At 46.4% G+C, this 25013-nt stretch overlaps 1 protein-coding gene across 1 annotated transcript in view; it reads left to right on the forward strand.

Annotated features, from left to right (window-relative positions):
- The window catches only part of PCF11 (PCF11 cleavage and polyadenylation factor subunit), a 587359-nt gene that overhangs the window by 158913 nt on the left and 403433 nt on the right, over window positions 1–25013 (forward strand). Inside the window, exons 8-9 of the mRNA XM_044072002.1 lie at window positions 16014–17238; window positions 17282–18620. Coding sequence (XP_043927937.1) covers window positions 16014–17238; window positions 17282–18620 — 2564 coding nt within the window. The remainder of the gene's footprint in view (window positions 1–16013; window positions 17239–17281; window positions 18621–25013) is intronic.

Consider the following 25013-nt stretch of genomic DNA (forward strand, 5'->3'; position numbering starts at 1 on the left):
GTTTCTTAGTCTTAAGTTTTTATATTCCAAGCCCAGATTAGACCCATAATTGATTTCTCTGGCAAACCAAGCCCAGTGCTTAATATCTGGATGATTCCAAATATGCTGTTTCTGATGAGAAGGGGAAAGCATTGGATAGATTTTTTTTTGGGGGGGGGGGGTGTTTTCTTTTTTCTGTAACAATTACTTTCACAATTCTGAGTTAAGCTCATAACATAGTATTTGCTAGCTTCTTTTACAGAACGTTAGGAATGCTGTGGCATCTGAGTGGGGAGCAGCATTGTGCAGTCTTATTGCTTCTGTCTCTCAAGTGGCAACCCACTCTTTGAAGTGTGCTTATGATTCTACTAATGCTACTTGGCCAATGCTGTTGGAATGGTTATGAAGAGATTTGCTAGGATGTACTCCAACTGTCCTGAAGATGTTAAAGCTGAAATGTGTTCTCTCAGGCAATATTTGGACCATCTGCTGCAGAGATCCTCAAGAAGTTTGAGGCAAGATGACTCTGGGGATTTCTGTTGCCCCCCCCACACACACTTCTGTGTCAGTGGGTTAAATGCTACCTGTCTTTTCAAAAAAAAAGTAAATAAGCAGACCTGTAAAAAGCAATGACCGAGAGGTGCCAAGAAGAAAGGTGGCACATCTGCAATAAAGGACAGTCTAACAAGCCTGATGGTATTCAAAAACCCTCCCCTTCCCACTGGGCAAACTTTTATTCCTTTCCAAAAATACAAGTTTACATTTATCTGGCAACAGGATTTCAGACGAATGGGCTCTGAAAGTTATTCATCATGGATTTAGATGGCATTTTAAAATGTTCTTCGTGTTTCACTGTTGCAGTCATTACAATTGGGTTATCCTGCTGGCATAGGATTTCAGGCGAGTAGGCTCTGAAAGTTATTCATCACGGATTTAGATGGCATTTTAAAGTTTCTCCTTCCCTTCCAAGAGATTCCTCCACATTTACCAGATCAAGCAGCTCTCTTCCCGCCTGTCATTCAGCATCTAACTGAGGTCTTGTAAAAAGCAGTACTCCTTCCTCAGAAAGGAAGATTTTGTTCATAGGTTGTTACTGGGCTAGCGACCACTATGGCCCCTTACAATCCTATTGACGCATCCCAAACCATTTTGGTACCAGGTATCACATTGGGGGGGGGGGTGGCATGCTAGTAGGCAGATAGCTAAGGATTTGTAAAGGGGGGGGGGATTAGTCATCTTATTGACACTTTGTGGCCAGACCAGGAGTAAATTTACAATTTCTCATCCAGTTGTCAAGGTTTCATCTGAATGGGGTCAGGGATGAGATCTGTTTTACATTGGTGGGAAGCCTATCCATAGTACAGGGATCCTTTGGGACACATCTGTCTCTCTAGCCCTTTGTGTCACAAGCAAAGTTTAGATCTCTGGATGCAGTGTTTCTGGTGCTGTTTGTTTTGCGATTGTGCAACAGATCCATCAGGGCCGAGTCTATTCTGTTACCAGAGAATGAAGATTCATGGAGACCAATTCTGGGTCTTTTTAAATCAGTTTGTGATATTGACCAAGTTCTAAGTGTCATCTTTTTACAAGTGGTTACCTTTTATTCCCCTATTAAGTCTTCTGGTGATCTTAGAGTTAAAAGCTGCTTCTGTCTTTTAGATCCTGAATTCAGATGTGTAAGGTTTTCAATGTCTGGGTAATACTTTCAGATCTGATGTCAGTTTTTATTCATTCTTCAACCACTGGGCTCTGATCTGATCCTTGGATCCAACTGTGCCGTTACTAACGCTCATGGCCAACAAAAACTCTCAAGCACCTCCCTTTCCCCATAATGCACCAACCCTAACTCCTCCGGTCTTATTTGCTGCTTTAGCGTGAAGACTTGGATGTTCATAGTGTTTCACTGTTGCAGTCATCACACTTGGGTTATCCTGCGGGCAGGCTTACCCGCATTCGGCCTGAATTCCAAAGTCCTGGTCCTGCGTCGGTTGCTGTCGCCTCTTACCTGACGTCAGTGCGCCAGGGGTATAAAAGATGCAGCCGACGCCATTTTCTTCAGTCTTTCCTGCCGTGCGGTGCCCGAAGAAAAAGCAGTTCACAAGTGTGCCAGTCGGCCGACTCCTGAGATTTTCAAAATCGAATTTCAGATCCGAAGTCTTCATTAAAGCAAAAACTTTTTTCTTGCTCCAGACCAATGTCAAAAAAAGTTAACAATTGTATTTCTTGTGGGAAGCAAATACCTCAAGGATTTTCATTCTTACTGTATTCCTTGCCTAGGTCCTGACCACGACATTGCTAGCTGTCGGTTTTGTGCTAGAGATGTTCATCGTGCATACAGCTGCAGTCATAACAGATGGGTTCTCCTGCCGTCAGGCGGGTCCCCGGTCGGCCAAATTCCAAAGTCTAGGTCCGGCGTCGGTTGTCGTTGCTTCTTCCCTGACGTCAGTGCGACAGGGGTATAAAAGAACCAGCCAACGCCATTTTCTCCAGTCTTTCTTGCCGCGTGGTGCCCGAAGCAGAAGCAGTTCGCAAGTGCCGGGAGGCCAGCTCCTGAAATTACAAAAATTTTGCAACCGAAGTCTTCTTGAAAGCTAAGTACCCCATTGGGGAAACTTTTCTCTTGCCTCAGACCGATGTCAGACAAAGTTAATAATTGTATTTCATGTGGGAAGCAAATACCGCATAAGGATTTTCATTCCCTCTGTATTCCTTGTTTAGGCCCAGACCACGAAGTCTCGGTCTGTCGTTTTTGTGCTACATTCAACAAACGCACCATTAAGTGTCGGGCGGAGTTCGCCCAGCATTATTTTGGCAAAAAATTTAACTATATTATGTCGTCGGATACTCAGACTCCAGTTTTGTCTAAAAAGCGCAAAGATAAGGACCGACACACGAGGTCCGCGGCCTCTACAGACACCACGCCAAAGCCGACTTCAGGTGGTCCGGTTCTCAGCGAGGCGCCTACACAGCCCCTGACTACCGACGACACTTTTTTGGCGGTGTCTTCTGTGCCCGAGGTCGCAGGCTCCTCAGCCCACACCCCGACGACAGATACCGAAGCCACTCTTGGTGGTGAATCTCAAAATGTAGACCGGTCTGCCTCCTCTCAAGGTGTCTTCAGACCTTCCTCTTCTTTTTCCATCAAGGCTTTCACTAAGTTTAAAGCAGCCATGCATTCTAAGAGACAAGCTACACAGGGCCCATCTCCAGGCCCCATGCCTAAAAAACAGATGCTTAAAATGGCTGAGGATTTAATTACTCTTATCGGGGGTTCTCAAACCCCCCCCCCCCCAGGACAAAAGGCCCAGGGTGGAGGAAGAAATCCCCCTCCTCTGATCAGGCCTCCATTATATCAGAGCACTCTGAACAGGAACTTTCTTTCTCCCCTTTTGAAGATTCTGATGCAGAGGAGCCCATTCCCTCTGTATACCCCCCAGAGGATTACTCATTTGGGGAAACCTTGCATACTTTAAGGGAACACTTCCACTGGGAAGGCCAAGAGTACTCAGATTCCAAGAAAAGGCTTAGGGGTTTTCTCTTGCTACCTCAGCACAGGCCTCCGGCTATACCTCCTGTCTTGGACATACTAGATGATGTGTACTCGGAGGCCTGCCTTAACCCGGATTCTTTACCTCCAGCCCCAGTCAAGCCTTAACCCGGATTCTTTACCTCCAGCCCCAGTCAAGCCTGACAGGTACTACCGGGTTCCTGACTCACACCAATTTCTATACAAAAGCCATGCGGCTGACACAGAAAATATCTCACAGGGCCCCAAGGGAATTAAGGCCTCCACTGCTAAAAATCCATTACCTTCCGAGAGGGATTCCAGATCCTTAGAAAGGTGGGGAAAAAAGGTATATACCTCGGCCACCTTAACCATGAGGGCATTAAACTGCCAGTTCCATATGCTAAAGTACCATCAGTTTCTGTTATCACAGTTGAGAAGTAAAATGTCACAACCTGAACAACCAGACTTGAAGAAGTTGCAGGATTTGATGCATAGTGCAGAACAAGTGGGTAAACATACCTTGCAATGTGGTTTTGATGCTCTAGAGGCCTCATGTAGAGCTGCTGTTACAGGATCAGTCATACATAGACATGCCTGGCTCAAGGAGCAAACCTTACCAGATCATGTCAAAGCTAAATTACTAGATGCCCCTCTACAAAAGGATGTATTATTTGGTGCTAATGCTGAGGAGGTATTAAAGAAAATGGCGGAAAAGGCTAAATCAGTGCAAACAGTGAAAGATTTTCTACAGGTACAACCCCCACGTTTCAGTAGAAATTGGCCTTCCAAACATTGGTCCTTTCCAGCCACGGACAGACCCCAAAGAGGTAGATACAGGCGCCCGAGGGGCAGAGGGCAATCCCAAGGACCGTTTAGAGGCAGACAATGGCAAGCTCCTACACAGAGAGGTGGTGAGGATAGTTCGCAGCCATTCAGAAAGCAAGCCCAATGACTTTCCCCTTTGCATGCCAAGCAAGGCTCAAATGGCAGCACCCTTAGGCGGAAAACTGACATTTTCAAAAAATTGGCATATTGTCACAAAAGACAAATGGATCCTGGACATTATAAACAGAGGCTACAGATTCCATTTTCACACCCTTCCAAAAATGAGAGGCATGCCAAGCCTGCCACACAAAGCGCAGAGGCACAAAGACAAATTTCAGATCTCATGGACATTGAAAGCTATTCAGGAGGTACCTACTCACGAACAAGGTCGTTTTTATTCCAGACTATTCCTGGTACCAAGGAAGGGAAAAGATTGGAGACCTATTTTGGACCTATCCATCCTAAACACATTTTTACTCGTACCAAAATTCAAGATGCTCACTTTACAGCAGCTTCTTCCCATGCTGGGCAAGGAGTCTTGGCTGGTAACATTGGACCTCAAGGAGGCATACCTGCATGTCCCAATCAGACAAAATTGCAGAAGATACCTCAGATTTCTTGCAGGTTCAACCCATTATCAATTCTCTGCATTGCCCTTTGGCTTATCTACTGCGCCCAGAGTATTCACGAAATGCCTGGCATCAGTAATTGCCCACTGCAGACTTCAAGGGATACAAATATACCACTATTTGGACGACTGCCTGATCCAAGCAGACAGCAAGCACATACTTCTGAAACATCTGGCTTATGTAATAATGTTGTTGAATTCTCTGGGATACACAGTCAACAAAAAGAAATCAAGGCTAATACCCTCTCGGAAAATAATTTTCCTGGGTGCCAACTTGGACACAAACACCCAGATGACCTACCTCACGCCAGAGAAGCAGGGGCAACTCAATACTTCAGAACACTAGCAAATTTCACCAGGCTGACTGCAAGGGAAATCCTGCAGGCTCTGGGATTCATGGCATCTTGCATCCTACTAATCCCATGTGCAAAGCTGCATATGAGGAAACTTCAATGGTACCTGAAAAACCTATGGTCTCAACACAGCCACAGTTTGGAAACAATAATACCACTAATTCCATGTCTTCGAAAGGAATTTCTGTGGTGGGCTCAAGCATGCCAAATAAACACAGGTCTCCCATTCAGCAAGCCTCAAGCAAATCAAGTCATCACAACAGACGCCTCAGACTACGCCTGGGGTCGCACATGACAGATCGGTGCATTCAGGGCAAATGGTCCCAAAAAGAAAAGCACCTTCACATCAATCAAAAGGAAATGCTAGCATTAATAAATGCTATTATAACTTTCAAAGACTTTCTGCATCCAGGTCAACTATTGATAAGGACAGACAACACCACAGTAATGTGGTACATAAACAGGGAGGAACCCATTCATACCCCCTATGCAGGCTGGCCATGTCACTTTGGAACATGGCTCTGGACTTACAAATCGAACTTCAAGCACAGTACTTGCCAGGCAAGGAAAACACGCTGGCAGACAACCTAAGCAGAAATATGACAGATCCACACGATTGGAAGTTGCATCCTCAAGTTTTTGCAGAGATAATTCAAGCATGGGGAAGGCCAGACATAGATCTCTTTGCCTCCCACAAAAATCACCAATTGACAAAATTCTGCTCAAGGATTTTTCATCCAAAGGCCTGGAGAGTGGACGCTCTTTCAGTTGGACAACAATGACAGTTTATGCCTTCCCACCTCTTCTTCTGCTGCCCAAAGTTCTATTAAAAACCAGAGCAGACAGACCAAACATGATTCTCATTGCTCCAGACTGGCCAAGACACCACTGGTACCCACTCCTGAGGAGCCTGACGCATTCCCCACCATGGACCCTGCCTCTAATGCCTCTTCTGACTCAGCACAGCTTCAAAACTCTTCAGTCAGCTGAAAACGCTCAATCTGGCCGCATGGAAGATTCCTTAACATCACAACAGACCCTACTCTCCAAGGAGGTGCAGGATGTTATTTTGGAGGCCAGAAGGCCGTCTACTAGAAAAGCTTACTCCGCAAAATGGAAGCGGTTTTGTGCCTGGAATGAGAAAAAGGGCCAGAATCCTGGAAAACTGAATTTACCTCAAATATTACAGTATCTAGCTGAGCTGCTCAGCAGTGGACTTTCATTCTCCTCCATCAAAATCCATGCCTCAGCCATTTCTGCAGAGTACAACACTGATCCACCTTTATTCTCTCACCTCCTCTTAAGACCGTTCCTCAGAGAGACTAAGAATATAAAACCCCCAAGGAAACGACCAATACCTGCTTGGGATCTCAATTTCATTCTAGAAAAACTGACCTTGCCTCCTTTTGAGCCAGCTGCCTCAACAGATTTGCAATATTTGTACTGGAAAACAGCTTTCCTTCTGGCTATTACTTCAGCTCTTAGGGTATCAGAACTACAAGCCCTCATGGCTGTGCAGCCTTTTATCATCTTCCATCAGGACAGAGTTTCCTTACGAACCAACCCGTCCTTTATGCCAAAAGTGGCATCCAGGGTAGCTTTGAATCAGGCTATACACTTACCTACCTTTTATCCTAATCCTCAAAACAAAGGGGAGAGATTACTACATTCCTTGGACATCCACAGACAACTGCGTTATTATTTGGACAGAACAAAGCCTTTCAGAAAATCAGAACAGCTCTTTGTGTCCTATGCTATAGGAGCTCAAGGGAAGACAATTTCCAAACAGACAATCTCAAAATGGATAGCCCACTGCATACGCTTTTGTTATTCTTTTCATGGCAAAACTGTACCTACAGGCATCAGATCTCACTCCACAAGGGCCACGGCTACCTCTGCAGCTTTCCTCAGAGGAGTTCCTACCAAAGATATTTTAGAAGCAGCCACTTGGAGTTCTGTGCATACCTTCTCCAAACACTACCACCTTCCATTATATTCCAGATCTAGAGCAGGCTTTGCCACTGCAGTCTTGCAGGGCATCCTGGCTCCTCCTAGTTCTACCTACTGCCTACCACCCCATTCTTAGCTTTGGGATTCTACCCATCTGTTGTGACTGCAGCTGTATGCACGATGAACATAGTACAGTTTTGTACGTACCATAAATGTAGATGTTTGAGTGCTATTACAGCTGCAGTCCAGGTTTCCCTCCCTCCTTCCCCTCTTGGGACAGGCCTATTGGCTAACACCTCCTCATACAACCTGATTGGGGTATTCTTTTATGGTGTATTTGCTTGCACTACTGTATTTTGATTATATGGCATTGCTTTATTACACAAATTTATGTATTGCCTTCCTTCTGGGGGCACCTGACATCTGGGGCAAGAAAAACTGAAGAAAATGTCGTCGGCTGGTTCTTTTATACCCCTGTCGCACTGACGTCAGGAAAGAAGTGACGACAACCGACGCCGGACCTAGACTTTGGAATTCGGCCGACCGGGGACCTGCCTGACGGCAGGAGAACCCATCTGCTATGACTGCAGCTGTATTAGCACTCTAACATCTACATTTATGGTAGGTACAAAACTGTACTTTAACCAACGCACTATTAAGCGTCGGAACGATTTTGCTTTTCATTACTTTGGCCGAAGGTTCAATTATATAATGCAGTCTGAACAGCTGACTACCGGAGTTTATAAAAAACGCAAGAAAAAGAAAAGGACAGGCATCCGAGGTCCAAAACCGATGAGACTTCAGCTAGGCCAGTCGCCGGTTCACAGTGAGGTGCTTTTGCAGCCCCTGACGCCCACTACCTCAGAGCCACAGGCCGCTTCCGACTCGCACGTGGAGCCGTCTAGGCCTCTGGAAACTCAAGATATTGGACACTCGGAAACTATCTCCTCAGATGGGTCCGGAGCCACTGAGCATGCATCGGCTTCTGAGGGTGTTTTCAGACCTACACAGTTAAATGTAAAGCCAACCCAACCTCAGCCTCAAAGGCAAAGACTAAAGCAGCTTTAAAGACAAAGAAACAAGTACAGCATTCTCCTGGACAGACTTCCATGCCTAAAAAAATGATGCTTAAAATGGCGAAGACCTAATTACTTTTTTCAGGGGTTCCCATCCCTCTCCTGATAAGAGGCCTAGCTAAGAGACAGAATATGAATCTTCAGATCAGGTTTCCATTTCCTCTGACTCTTCCTCGGAACAGGAATACTCTCTTCCTCCCTACGAGGATTCTGATGGTGAAGAATCTTATCCCTTCAGCCTCTCCTCTTGAAGATTTTTCTTTTGGGGAAACCCTGCATGCCATGAGGGAGCACTTTCACTGAGAGAGCCAAGATTACTCAGAATCTAAGAAAAGGCTCAGAGACTTTCTTTTACTACCTCAGCACAGACCTCTTGCTGTTCCCCCTGTTCTAGACGTAGAGGATGTATTTTAGACATTGTCGATTATGTATTTTCAGAGTCCGGCCTGTCTCCTGACTCTTTACCCCCTGCACCTATTAAGCCAGACAAGATACTACACGGTTCCTGTTTCTCATAAATTTCTATATAAAAACCCTGCTGCTGACCCAGAAACTATATCTCAGGGTCCCAAACGGGTCAAGGCTTCCACTGCAAAAAATCCTGTCCCCTCTGATAGGGATTCAGGGGCACTGGACAGATCGGGAAAAAAAAGTTTATACTTCTGCTACCTTGGCTGTAAGGGCTTTAAATTGTCAGTTTCATATGCTTAAATATTAGCAATACTTAATGTCACTGCTCAAACAGAAAATGTTGACAAATTCTGAATGTCCAGAAAACAAGGAAATGCAGGATTTATTGCATGCAGCTGAACAAGTGGAAAAGCATACTTTGCAATGCGGGTTTGATTCTCTGGAGGCCTCTTGCATGGCCGCTGTTACGGGTTCTGCCATTAGGAGGCATGCTTGGTTAAAGGAACAGAATCTGCCTGATCATGTTAAAGCAAAATTATTGGATGCTCCATTACTGCATGATACTTTGTTTGGTGTTAAGCCAGAAAAGGTGTTGAAGAAAATGGATGATAAAGCGAAATCTATGCAGACAGTTAAGGATTTCTTACAGGTACAACCACCCAGATTTAGCAGGAACTGGCCTACAAAGAATTGGTCCTTTCCAGTGTCAGGCCACAAAGAGGCAGATACCGACACCCTAGAGGCAGATCCCAGCCCCAAGGCTCATACCGGCCTAAACAGTGGGGTTGCTTCTACCTCTAAAAGCAGAGAAGACAAACCACAACCATATAGGAAACAGTCCCAATGACTTTCCTCTGCCAGTACCAAGCACTTACCTTTTGGCAGCCCCCTTAGGGGGAAAACTAGCACTTTTTTCACAAAATTGGCACATGATCACCCAGGACAAATGGGTCTTGAATATAGTGTCTCAGGGCTACAGGTTCCACTTTCACACCCCCTGCCAAAGGCAAAAGTTATGCCATACTTGCCACACAATCAGTGTGCAGAGGCACAAAAGCAAGTTTCATCCCTCATGGCCATGAGGGCCATTCAGCGAGTACCACAGCAAGAGCAGGGACAAGGATTTTACTCAAGGCTTTTCTTGGTACCCAGAAAGGACAAAGCCTGGAGACCAATACTGGACCCTGTCTATTCTAAACACTTTTCTGGTCGTTCCAAAATTCAAAATGTTGACTCTGCATCAACTTCTGCCCATGCTGGGCAAAAAGGCTTGGCTTGTAACTTTGGACCTAAGAGAGGCATACCTGCATGTCCCAATCAGACAATCTTGAAGAAGATACCTCAGATTCATAGCTGGTTCAATGCACTACCAATTCTCTGCACTGCCCTTTGGCTTATCTACTGTGCCCAGGGTCTTCACAAAATGCCTGGCACCAATAATTGCTTTTTGCAGACGAAGAGAAATTCAAATATACCCTAACTTGGACGACTGCCTCATTCAAGCAGAGAACAAGGACATTCTACTAAAGCATCTGGCGTTTGTAAAAAGATTACTAATTTACCCAGAGTACACAGTAAACGAAAATAAATCAAAACTAGTACCCTCTCGAGAGATAATATTCCTGGGTGCAAGCTTAAATACAACTGCCCAGATGGCTTATCTCAAGCCAGACAAAGGCAACTGACTTCTTACTTCGAAGTGTTGGCAACAAAGACCCAGTTATCTGCAAGAAAAATTCTGCAGGCTGTGGGCTTCATGGCATCCTGTATTCTGCTAATTCCATATGCAAGACTGCATATGAGGAAACTACAGTGGTATCTAAAAAGTGTTTGGACTCAACATTGCCACAGCATGGAAACACCCTCATTCCCTGCCTGCAACAGGAGTTTCGATGGTGGGCACAGGCCTGTCACCTCAACAAGGGACAGCCATTCACTTTACCCACAGCCAGGCAAACACTAACAGATGCATCAGATTATGCCTGGGGGGCCCACATGGCAGGAAAATGTATTCAGGGCACATGGCCCACAAGCCAAATGCATCTTCATATCAATCAAAAAGAGATGCTAGCTTTTCAGAATGCCCTGACAGCCTTCAAGGATCTACTTCATCCAGGACAACTGCTGATAAAGATGGACAATACTACAGTCATGTGGTACATAAGCATGGAGGCACACAATCCTACCCCATCTGCAGACAAGCTATGACTTTGTGGAACACAGCATTGACTTATCAAGTACACCTGCAAGCACAATTCCTGCCAGGAAAGACAAATACTCTGGCAGACTAAGCAGAAAACCTCATGGATCCTCATGAATGGAAACTAGATCCACAAATCTTCAGCATGATGACAAGGAAATGGGGATGCCCAGACATAGATCTATTTGCTTCCCCTCACAACTGCCAACTACAGAGATTCTGCACAAGGATACAAGCAACCATGGAAAGTGGACGCTCTATCATTCAGCTGGAAAACCCTTACAGTATATGCCTTTCCTCCACTGCCTCTCCTTCCCAAGGTACTCCTAAAGGTCAGATAAGAGAAGCCAAAAATTATACTGATTGCCCCAGACTGGCCCCGCCAGCACTGGTACCCAATCCTAAAGAGCTTGTCTCAAGGCCCAGCCTGGACATTGCCTCAAATTCCTCATTTACTGACTCAACAAAACAATCAGATCCTGCACAGCTAACTCAACCCTAAATCTGGCAGCATGGCGGATAATGTAACCATTCAGAACACACCACTCTCCAAAGCAGTTATGGATGTTATTTTTGGAAGCCAGGAGGCCCAGCACCAGGAATTCTTATGCAGCAAAATGGAAGAGATTCTGTGCTTGGACCCGAGCACAGGGAATTGACACGCTTGTAACAAATATTCCTCAGATTTTACAATATCTAACTGAGATGCTGGACAAAGGCATATCCTTTGGATCAGTTAAGATCCATGCCTCTGCCATTTCAGCTCATTACAATACAGACCCACCTATTTTTTCACATCCACTACTAAGGCAGTACCTCAGAGGGGCCAAAAACATAAAACCTCCAAGGACAGTGCCAATACCTGCATGGGATCTCAATTTTGTCTTGGAAAAACTCACACTGCCTCCTTTTGAGCCAGCCAATACAGCTGAGATAAAATTCTTATGGAAAACAGCTCTGCTCCTAGCAATAACTTCGGCAAGAAGAGACTCAGAGTTACAGGCACTAATGGCTGTGGAACCTTTTATAATTTTCCATGCAGACAGGGTTTCTCTAAGGACAAACCCAACATTTATGCCTAAGGTAGTGTCCAGTGTGGCTCTTAACCAAACCATTCATTTGCCTACCTTTTATCCAAACCCACAGAATAAGGGGAGAGACTTCTGCATTCTGTGGACATACACAGACAGCTACGCTTCTACTTGGACAGAACTAAAGCTTTCAGAAAGACTGAGCAACTCTTAGTGGCATATGCTGCAGGATCACAAGGAAAGCTATCTCAAAGCAAACTATTTCAAAATGGATAGGCCAATGCATTCGTTTCTGCTATTAACAACATGACAAATCAGTGCCTAAGGGCATTAGGCCACATTCAACCAGAGCAGAGTACCAACCAGGAACATTTTGGAGGCTGCAACTTGGACTTCAGTGCACACTTTCACAAAGCACTACCACTTACCTCTTTACTCTAAATCTAAATCCAGAGCAGGCTTTGCCGCTGCAGTTCTGCAGGGCCTCATAGCCACTCCTGATTCTATTTAGGCCCAGCCACCCAACCTCAGCTTTGGGATTCAACCCAAGTGTGATGACTGCAACAGTGAAACACGATAAACATAGTACAGTTGTGTACCTACCATAAATGTAGATGTTCTAGTGTATTCACTGTTGCAGTCCAGGTCCCTCCCTCCATCCCCCTTTCATTGCTGTGACTAATCTATACTTCTCAATTCTGTACAACCTATGTGGTGTATTTGCTTATAGATAAGGTAATGTTTGTTAGTGCATGCATTTTAATTGGCATAATTTTTAGCCTACCCTTTTGGGGGCACCTGACATCTGGGGTAAGAAAAACTGAAGAAAATGGCGTTGGCTACATCTTTTATACCCCTGGCGCACTGACATCAGGGAAGAGGCGACAGCAACCGATGTCGGACCAGGACTTTGGAATTCAGGCCAACTGGGGTAGCCTGCCAGCAGGATAACCCAAGTGTGATGCTTGCAACAGAGGTCCACAACTGTACTTTGCCTTTAGCCAACGAGCTAAAGTAACATTTTTGAATTCAAATAAGTGAATTTTTCCTTGTATAAGTCTTAGTATTATATTTTTTATTCTTTACCTCCCTTTCTGCACTTTTGAGTGTACCTGTCTACCACTGCTGGTGTTTCTATCCTTTATACCCTTTTATAGTGTAATCTTTTTTACCATCGCTGGTATTCTCTGTTTGTAAAACAGTTTTTTAGTGGCAATGGAATAATGTCTGAGAAAGCACTTAATTCCAGTTTCAGATTCTCATGAGTTGTGTGCATTGTTTAGGCCCTCAACAGCTCAATGTTAAATGCAAGATTTGCCAGGGATTTTAATCCAAGGACCTTGACTGATTGGAAGAATAAATTAATGTTGAAAGGACAACTTCCTTCTTTTTCCAAAGCATTTTATGGGGCTCAACCCCCACCTAAAACAAGGAAAAAAGTCTTCCACGCCTTTTGGATCCTGTACACCTTCCTCAGATCCCATCACTGAACCACTGAGGAAAAAGGCCAAACAGTCTGATCCAAAAGCTACTCCTGCATCTGTCTGATAGCAAGTCAGCTTCTTCAGATCCAGATCCGAAGCTGTTACCAAGGACAACATTCCCTGGATATGTGGTACCATCATGCGTACCTTCTCCCTTCCTGTATATACTTCGCTCAAAATCCCCTTTCACTGGCATCTTCTCGTTCTTTCAGGAGTCTCACTGAGGCAGACGTGGACAGGATGATGATGAAGTTCCTCTCCATGCAGGTACGGATGGGAATTATTCCGGCTCCTACCCAGTTGGGTCAGGAAGCCCTTATAAGCACAATGTCACCCTTTTCAGCTCCATCACCGATCCGAACAGTCATTTTGGTGCCCTTGGATAAGAGTCTTCCAGGACTGTCGGCTTCGGATCTGAAGATTAGTGTCTTTGGATCTGAGACTTACTCTGAGTGCTCCGGCTCCTACTGTTTCATATCCGGATGAGACTCTGAGCTGTTGTGTCCCTGTTGGGTCTGAGGTGTTAGTCGACTCCAAAGTTCTCGGAGCCATCTCTGCCCCTCAGAGCTTCGGCACTGGATATAGCTTGGCTCTAATCTCTGCCTCTGGCAGGTTGCCTTTGGGGCAGCGGAAGCCAAGGGGTCGGAAGCTTGGCTTCACAGATCCATCGGCTTCCTTCTTCCTGGAGCAGTATACCTTTGAGGTAGTGGAGAGGGCGTTTTCTGTTCCTTGCAGGATGGACTGTTCCTCCACCCTCAGTTCATCCATCTGGGTCCTACACTTTGTGCGCTGAGCTTCATTATCCTGGTTCACAGGGGCAGCCTTCCCAAAGTCTCCAGGATAACCCAGCGAGGTATTACTATTTCTTCGATACCCCTTCGGAACATCCCACCAAAGATGATCCCTAGGAAGAGGAAGTGCAAGAGGAGTTACTTGGATTCTCCTCCGAAATCTGTCACTGAAGACACTGATTTTGATGAAGGGGAGGGGTTCCCCAGGATTACTACCTGAAGACATCTCCTTTGGAGACATCCTTGAAATCTTAAAGCAAAGAGGTGGTTAGTCAATCCAAAACATTTCCTCTGAGGAGTCTTGTGTTCTGTGGGCTTTTGGGTCTTGGCCCATCTACCTTATGGGTGACTCCACCTGCCGACAAGCTCATTGATTTGCTGTCTTGGCAGGTGTGGAAGGAACCAGACACAGTTGAGCCAATCCCCAAGAAACTGGATTGGATTCTGGCACCCACTGGTGGGTAGAGAATTTTGGAGCAAGGGAGTACCTGTACTTGCCATGGTTGTGGAGGCGGCCACTAAAAAGGATCTCATGGAACAGAATTTCTCTTTCCATCACCCTAACAGGGAATCTAGGGCACGGGACAGATTTGGGAGGCATGTGTGTGCTTCAGAGACATTTGCGGTCAGATTGCTTAACTTCCTAGCCCATTTCATATGACTTCAAGGGGGTTTTAAAGGAACTGTCAAATTCTCTTTCAAGAACCACCACTGCTGAGGCTCAGACGTCTGTGGCATCACAGTTGGCTACCCCATTATCGATTTGTAACTTGTCCATGAGGCTCATCTCACTTGCGTGGCAGAAAGTACCTCAAGTGGCGGGTTGAGGCATACCATAAAGAGGCATGCCAGGATGTGCTTGTGTGAATTTGTGAAGCCTTTCAAGTCATTTGTCAGTGTTCCTTTTGACAGCAGTTCTCTGGCCCAAAAGTGGAGTGTACTCGTGTCCACAGGATGTGGATAAGTGGAGGTGAGAAATGGCAAGATTGTGCACAAAAGTGTAGATGAGCCACTGTACTCCATACTCTGCCCCCCCCCCCCACACACACACAAGTTTTAAGGAGGGGTGGAATTCTACATGGACCTGCAGAGTCCTTGCCCCTTCATTTGTAGTGGTTTCTATTTAATTTTGTGTTTTGACTCAAGTGCCATAAACCTTGGTGGTAGCAGCAAATTGCAGGGAAACTTTTTTTTTTCCTGCACAACTTGCTTCCAACAACTGGCTGGAGTGTGATTTTGTGTAAAATTAGGCTGAGTGGATCTTGAGGTAGGACAGTTCCACACGAGAAGCCACTGTAAGTTTTGCTTAGCAGTGCTAGAACCATGTTCTTTTAACTGCTTTGCTATTAATTCATTTTCTTTCTTTGCTGGTATCTTGCCCTAACATTTTTAAATAGAAAAATGGAACTTGTTTGACTTGTAATAGTCAAGTTGGTGACAGAGTATTAACCATGTTGTGGTGAGGGCCAGATGTCGAGTTCAGATTTCAAAGCAGACTTGCAGTTTTTGTAAACAAACTGTATTCACCTCTGTAGTTTGATTTTAATTCTTGTATTGTTGAGAATGGCTTCCAGCTGGAATTAACATTTTGTTTGCATGTCTTGGTGAGAGTTTATAGCCATGGGTTTTTGTGTAAATTGAATGCTGTTCTGCAGTTTAATCTGAGTGTCATAGGCTGATGTATTTTTATCAAGCAAAAAGTACTTGTTTTCATTTGCTAACTTTATAAGACTGTAGATGTCTTTGTTTTCATTGTATATTTTCTCATTTTCCTTAGGTGAACGAGATGAACAAAGGACTTTGTGTGATGTGCCATGTACTCGGAAAAGATCTCCATTTGAAGAATCTGATGGAAGCCATATTGGAAATCCCTCTAGAGAACAGAGTCCAAGAAAAGATGAAGAGGGTTTATTTGAAGGATCATCCTATCTTTCTGAACTTGGATTTGAAGGACAGCATAGTCAGAAAGTAACTTTGAGAAAGGAGGGCTCACCTGATCCCCAGACTGAACTGCTGCTTGAAGTGAAGCCAAATGAAAATGTAGCACATTTGAAGGAGACATCTAGTAAGTCAAGTGCATTGTGGCAAGACCTTTCAAAAGATCAGAATGTGTTGCAGCATTTGGAGGGACCTTCTAATCACTTGGGGAGTTTGCAGGAGGAGGGACAGACAAGCCAGCAGGAGAGAAAGTTAGAAGGACCATGTAGTCAGCTTGGTGCTCAGAGGCTGGAAGAGCTACCTGGTAAACAGGATACTCATCTGGAAGGACCACCTGGTCAGCATGCTGCCCAGCATTTGGAAGGGCACTCTAGTCAGAGTGTACAGTGCCTTGAAGGATCAGTTCAGCGGCTGGAAAGACCACCTGGTCCACTGGGGAGTTTGAGGCTAGAAGGACCACCAGGTCAACATGGTCAGTTTGAGAGGCCACCTAATCAACACGGTGTCACTTTTGATCAGCTTTCTAGTCAGCAAGGTATTCCTCATTTTGATCGACCAGTTGGTCAGCAGGGAAATTCCTGGTTGGAAGGACCACCGGGGCATCAAGGTACATCCAAATTTGAAGGATCTCATGGGCAACAAGGGGTGCCTAAGTATGATGGGCATCCTGGACAGCAGGGACCCCCTCAGTTTGAAGGACCACAAGGACACCAGTCTGCTGTTTTTGACAGACCACCTGGGCAGCAGGGGGCTTCACAGTTTGACAGACCACCAGGGCAGCAGGTAGCTCCGCGGTTTGATGGACCTGTAGGGCAGCAGGGGGCACCCCGCTTTGATGTCCCTCCTGGGCAGCAGGGGGCACCCCGCTTTGATGTCCCTCCTGGGCAGCAGGGGGCACCCCGCTTTGAGGTCCCTCCTGGGCAGCAGGGGGCACCCCGCTTTGAGGTCCCTCCTGGGCAGCAGGGGGCACCCCGCTTTGAGGTCCCTCCTGGGCAGCAGGGGGCACCCCGCTTTGAGGTCCCTCCTGGGCAGCAGGGGGCACCCCGCTTTGAGGTCCCCCCTGGGCAGCAGGGGGCACCCGCTTGAGGTCCCCTGGGCAGCAGGGGCACCCCGCTTTGAGGTCCCCCCTGGGCAGCAGGGGGCACCCCGCTTTGAGGTCCCCCCTGGGCAGCAGGGGGCTCCCCGCTTTGAGGTCCCCCCTGGGCAGCAGGGGGCTCCCCGCTTTGAGGTCCCCCCTGGGCAGCAGGGGGCTCCCCGCTTTGAGGTCCCCCCGGGGCAGCAGGGGGCTCCCCGCTTTGACGGCCCGCCGGGGCAGCAGTGCCGTCCCCGCTTTGACGGCCCGCCGGGGCAGCAGTGCCGTCCCCGCTTTGACGGGCCGTCGGGGCAGCAGGGACCTCCCCGCTTTGACGGGCCGCCGGTGCAGCAGTGCCGTCCCCGCTTTGACGGGCCGCCGGGGCAGCAGGGACCTCCCCGCTTTGACGGGCCGCCGGGACAGCATGGACCTCCTCGCTTTGACGGGCCGCAGGGACCTCCTCGCTTTGACGGGCCGCCGGGACAGCAGGGACCTCCTCGGTTTAATGGGCCACCAGGGCCTCCACGATTTGAAGGACCTCCCGGACAGCATGCCGTTCATCGATTTGAGAGCACCCCTGGGCAGCAGGGTCCACTTCATTTTGAAGGTCGACCTGGACATCCAGGTGGTCCCCGCTTTGATGGGTTGTCTGGACAGCATGGTGCACAAAGATTTGAGGGACCTGCAAGTCAGCAAGGTGTACAGTTTGAGGCATATCCTGTTAGGGTTAGTAACTGTCCTGATATGCAAGGCCCTCTACGGTTTGAAGGTCCTTCAGGCCAACCTGGTCCAAGATTTGATGGCCATACTATTTCTAGATTTGACTGTCCGCCTAATCAACAGGCTCCTTTATTGCAGCGATATGATGGAGCACCTGGGCAGACCATCCCACGCTTTGAAGGTCCTCCTGGTCAGCATCCTCCCTTAAGGTTTGAAGGTTCCTCTGTTCAGCAACATCCTCCACGGTTTGATGCAGCATTATCTCTCCGATTTGAAGGACCACCAAATCAGCAAACACCATCTCGATTTGATACAGTTCCTGGTCAGTTAGGTCCACGATTTGATGGTTTATCAAGTCATTTGTGTCCAAGGCTTGAAGCACCACCATTTTCAAGTTTTAATACTCCAGCTGTTCAACCTGGATCTATGTTTGCTGACCCTCATCATACATTTAGGGGACCTCTGCCAGGTTTGCAGTTTCAGAGGCATGAAACTCCACCAGTACCAAAATTCAGTGGACCACCAGGGCCTGGAGTACCTAGTTTTCGGCCACCTGGAAATCTCTTTGAAGAACAGAATTCCCGGGGACATGTGTTTGGAAACTTCAGTTTACCTGGTGGAGTACCTGTGGGAAGCATGGCATCTTCTCAGCCTGTAAGTATTATTTGCATATTAAATTATAGTACATGCAAATTTAGATAAGGAAATGTTATTAACTGGATGACTTTCTGTAGATTTTATTGTGCACTAGTCAGTTTTGGGCCTTGTTACATGTTTAAGATGGGAGAGCTTTTGGTATGTTATGAGATCTGTTGTAGAACTCTGGCTGCAAGAAGTACAAGAGCCCTTCTTTACCCTGTGGTAAAGAAGGGCTGCTGCTTGCTTCTAACGTTCTGACTGTGTCAATGCATCTAATTGCCCAGAATTTGCTTTTGAATTTAAGAAATGATGTGGACTTTTTATGAATATAGATTTTTTTTTAGTCATCCGTGGCTAGGAGTGTGACTACTTTGACTGAAGAAGTTGGTACTAAATTTTTTTATCCCTTTAGTTGTGTGTTACTTGGGAAGCTTAAACTAATTTTTGCAGTCAAGACCATGTCCAGTAAATGTGCTTGCAGTGAATGCACTCTGGTAATGGGTAAACATGCTACTTAATCTTCTGGGACACTGAGTATAAGGTTTAAAATTAAGCACAACTGGGCATCATTACTGTATAGCTCCAGAAAGTTGTTTGTCCTAAATGTTAAGCAACACCCTCTGGCATCTAAGGCTCTGGTAAATGCCCTAACTGAAATCACTGTTGCTGTGTATTCTTAACCTGGTTTATCTCAGCTGGGATACTAAAAGCTTTATATTCCCAGTATCGTACATTTGATGTGTGGTCTCAATTTGCAAGCCTAGGGGTGTGTATAGTTGGACATGTAATTCCTCAGACTATCTCACCACCAGACCAGATGCAGGTCAGATGTCTGTTGGACTGATTTTTTGGTTGTTGGTGCTGTTGCTTCAAATACACAGATAAGTGCCCAATTGGGGAACCTTTTTTATATTTCTTATTGTTTTTTTCTTACCAATATTAGATGTCAGGAGGGTTAACTGCAAGTGCTGTACTCAAATGCCATTCAAAGACTTGCATACCCATTGTCTGTTTTGCTTAGTAGTGGGAAAACAACTACAAAGCTTGTTCCATCTGCCAGTCCTTTGTAACTAAGACCTTGTGGTCCCATTTATCCTCTCAACACTTTCTTTCATACCCAATATTTCAAGTACTCCTCCTACTCCAAGTTGGAGGATTCTGCTTCCCTGCACACACCTCTACTACTAAAGAAAAAGCTTGAAATGCCTAGGCCATAGTCTCTGGCAGCCCGTTGACTTGTACGTACTTGTTGAGGTTTTGGAATCTGCGGTACATCGGATTCCTCTTCATATGTCCCATTTCCCTTAACCACCTCCTTCCTCTTCTAGGTTTCTGTTGAAGTTAAAGGCCATTTTGGCTCTGAAGCTGTCTCCTTTCACCACCCCCTCCCATATGAGGCTTCTGATTATGACCATTCTGTGGCCTGCTTCTTTCAGATGAACTCTTCTGACTAAGTTCTTTCAGATAATGAAGACTTAATTTCACCTTATTTTCCAGTAAGTAACTCGTCTTTTGTAGAAACCATCTTAAATATGATGAAGCATTTTGAGTGGCAGATCTCAGAGATGCAGAGAAGATACTGCAACATTTTGTAAATGAGCACTCCATCCCCATCCTCTGTTCATCCTGTTCTTGAGGCTTTTTTTGAATGCATTTCAGTCCACTTCTGTTGTCCCTGACACCCAGCCTCCAGTTCCCAAAAGACTATAAATCCCGGATCTCAAGTTTTTGCTTAAAATTCCTGTGGCGGACCCTTCTGCAGTTTGTCATGTCTAATAAGCCTTCTAAACTCCTTCCAAATGCCAATGCCTTACCTTCATACAAGGATAAGCAGGGCTTGTGGATAGGTGGGGTAGAAAGGTTTATACTTCCTGTGATTTGGCAGTCATGGCTAATAATTACCAAAGGCAGATGACAAAGTACTTGATATTCTCAATTATTTAAGGTAGATGAGAGTTGAAAGGATACTGATTCTAAACAAATGTTATCCTTGGGCTACAAAAGTGGGCACACCATTTAAATGTAGATGTTCTTTTGTTCATCATCTGCTCTGTTCCTCCGGTAGTGTGCTCTGGTGAACTCTCGAACGTCCGCCCATTATACAAAAGTTAAATGTTGTTAGGGTGCACTTGACATCCTGCTTCTCTTCTCTGACGTCTGTTGTAAATGGACATCTGGTATAAGGCAGACATCACGCATCCACCTCAGAACTTTTCTGCTGCCTGTGTGACTACCAGCTCCAGTCGTCGCTTTATCGGAGGAAACCTTTTACTGCTTCCGACTCCAGATAAGTACCCCATAGGGAATTTTTAATATTTACTTGCTACTGCTTTGGGTTTCATGTCAGGTAGGAAGGGCAAGTGTAGGTGTGGAAGGCAAATTCCACATAAGGATTCGCATGAGTTCTGCGTATTCTGTCTAGGCTGACACTACCATACCATATGTAGTATTTGTCAGGCCTTTGTCCCCAAAACCCTTAGAAGCCATCTAGCAGCTTTGAATTTGTACCTTCATGGTATTAGAAACCCAAAGGACTTGGAGAAATTAAAAACGGCCGATATAACAAAACAAGTGTGAGAACTATCAGATTCCCCTGCTAAGACGAAGATCTCTTCCCTCCTGAGTTCTTGTACCAGGTCACAAAACATTCTATTAAGTTGCAGCTACAATGGTGTAGAAGCCTTTACTAGAGCTGCTGCTTTAGGTTCTGTCGTCAGGAAGTACACGTGGCTGAGACTGCAGTCTCTCCCTGATGACATCAAATCCAAACTCCTGGATGCTCCTCTTGACAGCAATCACACAGCAATCACCTGTTGCACAGAAACTGCTGATCTCTTCAAAGCCGTCCAAACCAAAGGGAAGGAACTGAGACATATCTTTGTCTCTCCAGTACCCTGTTTTTCAGAGGAATTACCCAACAAAAACTTCCATTTGTGAGAGTTTCTGGTAAGAGACCTCAGACAAAAACCAAGAAAGGAACACAGAAAACAGGCCCCACTCAGGCTGGTCTCCGCCACCCCTCCCTCTAAAACAGTCCTTTCAGGGGAAACCTGGTAGTCCGTGACTACCAGGCTCCTCACACAGGCACCCTTCTGTCCTTGTGGCTCTCCCTCTCCCTTCCTGCTTGGAAGCGGGTTACTCAGGACTCCTTGGTCCTCCCCATTATAAAATAGGGATACTTCATGACCAGGGAGGCCAGACCCACCCCCCAAAGGCATCCCGCACCCACCCCGAGGCCAAATGCCTCTTACCACCAATCCTGCAAAGAACTTCTTGTTCAAAGTACCATTCAGGAGGTACCCACCTTGGCAAGAGGAAGAGGATTTTATTTGACTTTTTGGTACCCAGAAAGGAAGACCCCTGGAGGCCTATCCTGGACCTATTCCCACCTCAACACTTTCCTCAGAGTCCCCTCCTTCAGGATGCTTTCTCTACCTACTCTTCTACCCCTGATCCTTCTTCAGGCTTTCCTAGTGTCCGTGGACATAAAGGATGCCTACTTACACATCCCGTTTCACCCTCTTTTCAGGAGGTACCTCCACTTTTCAGTGGATTCTGCACACTTTCAATTCTGTGGTTTACCCTTTGGTCTTTCTGCAGTACCAAGGGTATTTACAAAATGTTTTGCCCTAGTCGTGGCATTCGTCAGAACAAAGGGAATACAGCTTTTCCTTTACTTGGATGACATCCTGATCCAAGCTCCCTCAAGTTCCACAGCCCTACAACACCTGAGTTTCACCATCTCCCTGCTATCGGGTCTAGGATACCATAAACCTCAAAAAAAGAAGTCCTCCCCGATACCCTCCCAAGATCAGGTGTTCCTAGGGTGTCTGATTCTGACAAGGGAAGTAATGGCTTGCCTACCACCAGACAAGACTGTAATGCTCGCATCTTATTTCGAGGGAGTTCTTCCCCTCAAACCATCTCAGCCAGGGAATTCCTCAGAATCCTAGGGTTTATGGCCTCAACTCTTTCCATGGTCCCTCTGGCAAAGCTTCACATGAGGAAGTTCCAGTAGTATCCAAGTTCAATCTGGCAACGACACTTGCACTCTCTGGAATTCATGATTCCCATGCTGCTGTGCCTAACCAGGGAACTCAGATGGTGTATCTCCCAGATTCAGAAGAATCCTGGCATACCCCTACAGCCCATACCTCCCAACCAGGATCTCTTCACGGATGCCTCCGGCACAGGCTGGGGTGCAACCTTAGGAAACTGGAGAGTGAGGAACACACGGACCCACACCCAACAGAAGGGAGTACGTCAGTATCAAGGAAATGAGAGCCCTGATATTGGACTTAGAAATTTTCAAAGATCACTTTCTACCAGGCACTCTGAGGTGGTACACAGACAATACCACTGTGCTGTGGTACATCAACAAATGGGGGGACAAAGTCCTGCCTCTTGTGCAGACTAACCCTGCAGGCTTGGGAAATCTCACTGAGGAAACGGATCCTTCTCCAAGCAGTTTATAACCCTTCTGCAGAGAATGTGATGGCAGGTTCATTAAGCAGGACCTTGACCCTGTCTCACGAATAGATGCTGAATAGGGGTGTGTTTCTGGACCAGGTCCATCGATGGGGTATCCCAGATGTGGATCTCTTCACCTCCCCCATGAGCAGACAGCTCTAGGGTACCTCACCCAGAGGCTTGGAAGGTGGATGCTCTCGCGATTTCCTGGAACGGGAGGCCCACCTATGCATTTCCCCCTTTCCCTCTCATACAGAGTGTCCTGCTAAAAATTCAGAAGGAACAGCCTCAAATCTTGCTGGTGACTTCCTGTTGGCCAAGGCAGTACTGGATGTTCTTCATACCACATTGCTGCAGTCCTAACACTTGGGTAGTCCGCTGTCCCAGTCGGCCCGAATACCAAAGTATATGGCTGACGTCGGTCAAGGCGCATTAGTCTGACGTCAGGACGTCAGGGTACAAATGCGCATGACCGACGTCATATCCTCAGTCTTTTTTGCCGCATGGTCCGATGCAGAAGCAGTTTTGCAAGTGCAGGTTGGCGTTCTGAGATTTTCCGAAGTCGGAGTTTCAGACCGAATCCAAGTTGGCTGAGTACCCGTTGGGGATTATTTTGGTTTTTCTTGCCTCAGTATTTTACCGGATGTCAGAAAAAGTGAATAACTGTATTTCTTGTGGGAAACAGATACCTCATAGGGATTACCATACCTTGTGTATACCTTGCTTAGGGCCTGAGCACGACGTTGTTGGCTGTCGCTCTTGTGCTAGATTTAACAAACGCACTATAAAGAGAAGATTAGATTGTGCCAGGTTAGTTTTTGGGAAGCGGTGTAATTATAAAATGCTGCCGGATGCTCCGACGCCCGCTTCGTCAAAAAGCGCAAGGACAGAACAGCAAACCCTAGGCAGTAATACACGTCCGTCCCGGACGCCGGTTCTTTAGAGGGCTCGGTGGAGCCAGGGGTTCAGCCAGAAATTTCTTTGGAATCCCAGGGAGAGACTTTATTACTGCAAGATGTGACCTCTCAGGAGGTAGGCCAGGCGGAAGGGGCTTCTCAGGTAGCTGTTCTTCCCTCCCTTCCTAAGGTGGTTAGGCCCTCCCCTGCTGTTTCCAAGGCTTCTCCCAGGGGCAGGCCAGGTTTTGTTTCAGGAATTACCCCTAGTTCTTCAGGGTCTGTACCAAAGAAGCATATGCTTAAGATGGCAGAAGATTTGATTACAATGATTAGAGGTTCTATGCCCCCTCCTGATAAGAGGCCTAGGGTGGAACCTGAGCTTGGGAGTTTTGAGCAGTGTTCGGATGCTTCTGAGTCTTCGGCTGAAGACTTGCAGGAGTATTCCCCTTACTCTGATTCTGATGTAGATGATTCTACTCCTTCTGCTTCTCCTCCTGAGGATTTTTCATTTTCAGAGACTCTTCATTCCATGAGGGAACATTTTAAATGGGAAGGTCAGGATTTCTCTGATTCCAGGAAAAGGCTTAGGGAATTTTTGTTTCTACCCCAGCATAGGCCTTTAGCTATACCTCCTGTTCTAGATGTGGTAGAGGATGTTTTTGCAGAGGCTTCTCTGAACCCTGACTCTTTGCCTCCTGCTCCAGTTAAACCGGATAGATATTATAGGGTGCCTGAAGCTCATAAGTATCTTTTTAAGAGTCCTAGGGCAGACCCAGAAACTGTTTCACAGGGGCCTAAAGGTGTTAAGGCTTCTGTTGTTAAAAATCCTGATGTTCTTCGTTCCACATTGCTGCAGTCCTTACTATTGGGTAGTCCGCTGTCCAGTCGGCCCGAATACCAGAGTATATGGCTGACGCCGGACAAGGCGCATTAGACTGACGTCAGTACGCCAGGGTACTAATGCGCATGACCGACGTCATATCCTCAGTCTTTTTTGCCGCATGGTCCGATGCAGAAACAGTTTTGCGAGTGCAGGTTGGCG

This window comes from Protopterus annectens, chromosome 5.part0, assembly GCF_019279795.1.
Source record: "Protopterus annectens isolate FY-2018-M chromosome 5.part0, PAN1.0, whole genome shotgun sequence".
Classification (NCBI taxonomy): Eukaryota; Metazoa; Chordata; order Ceratodontiformes; family Protopteridae; genus Protopterus; species Protopterus annectens.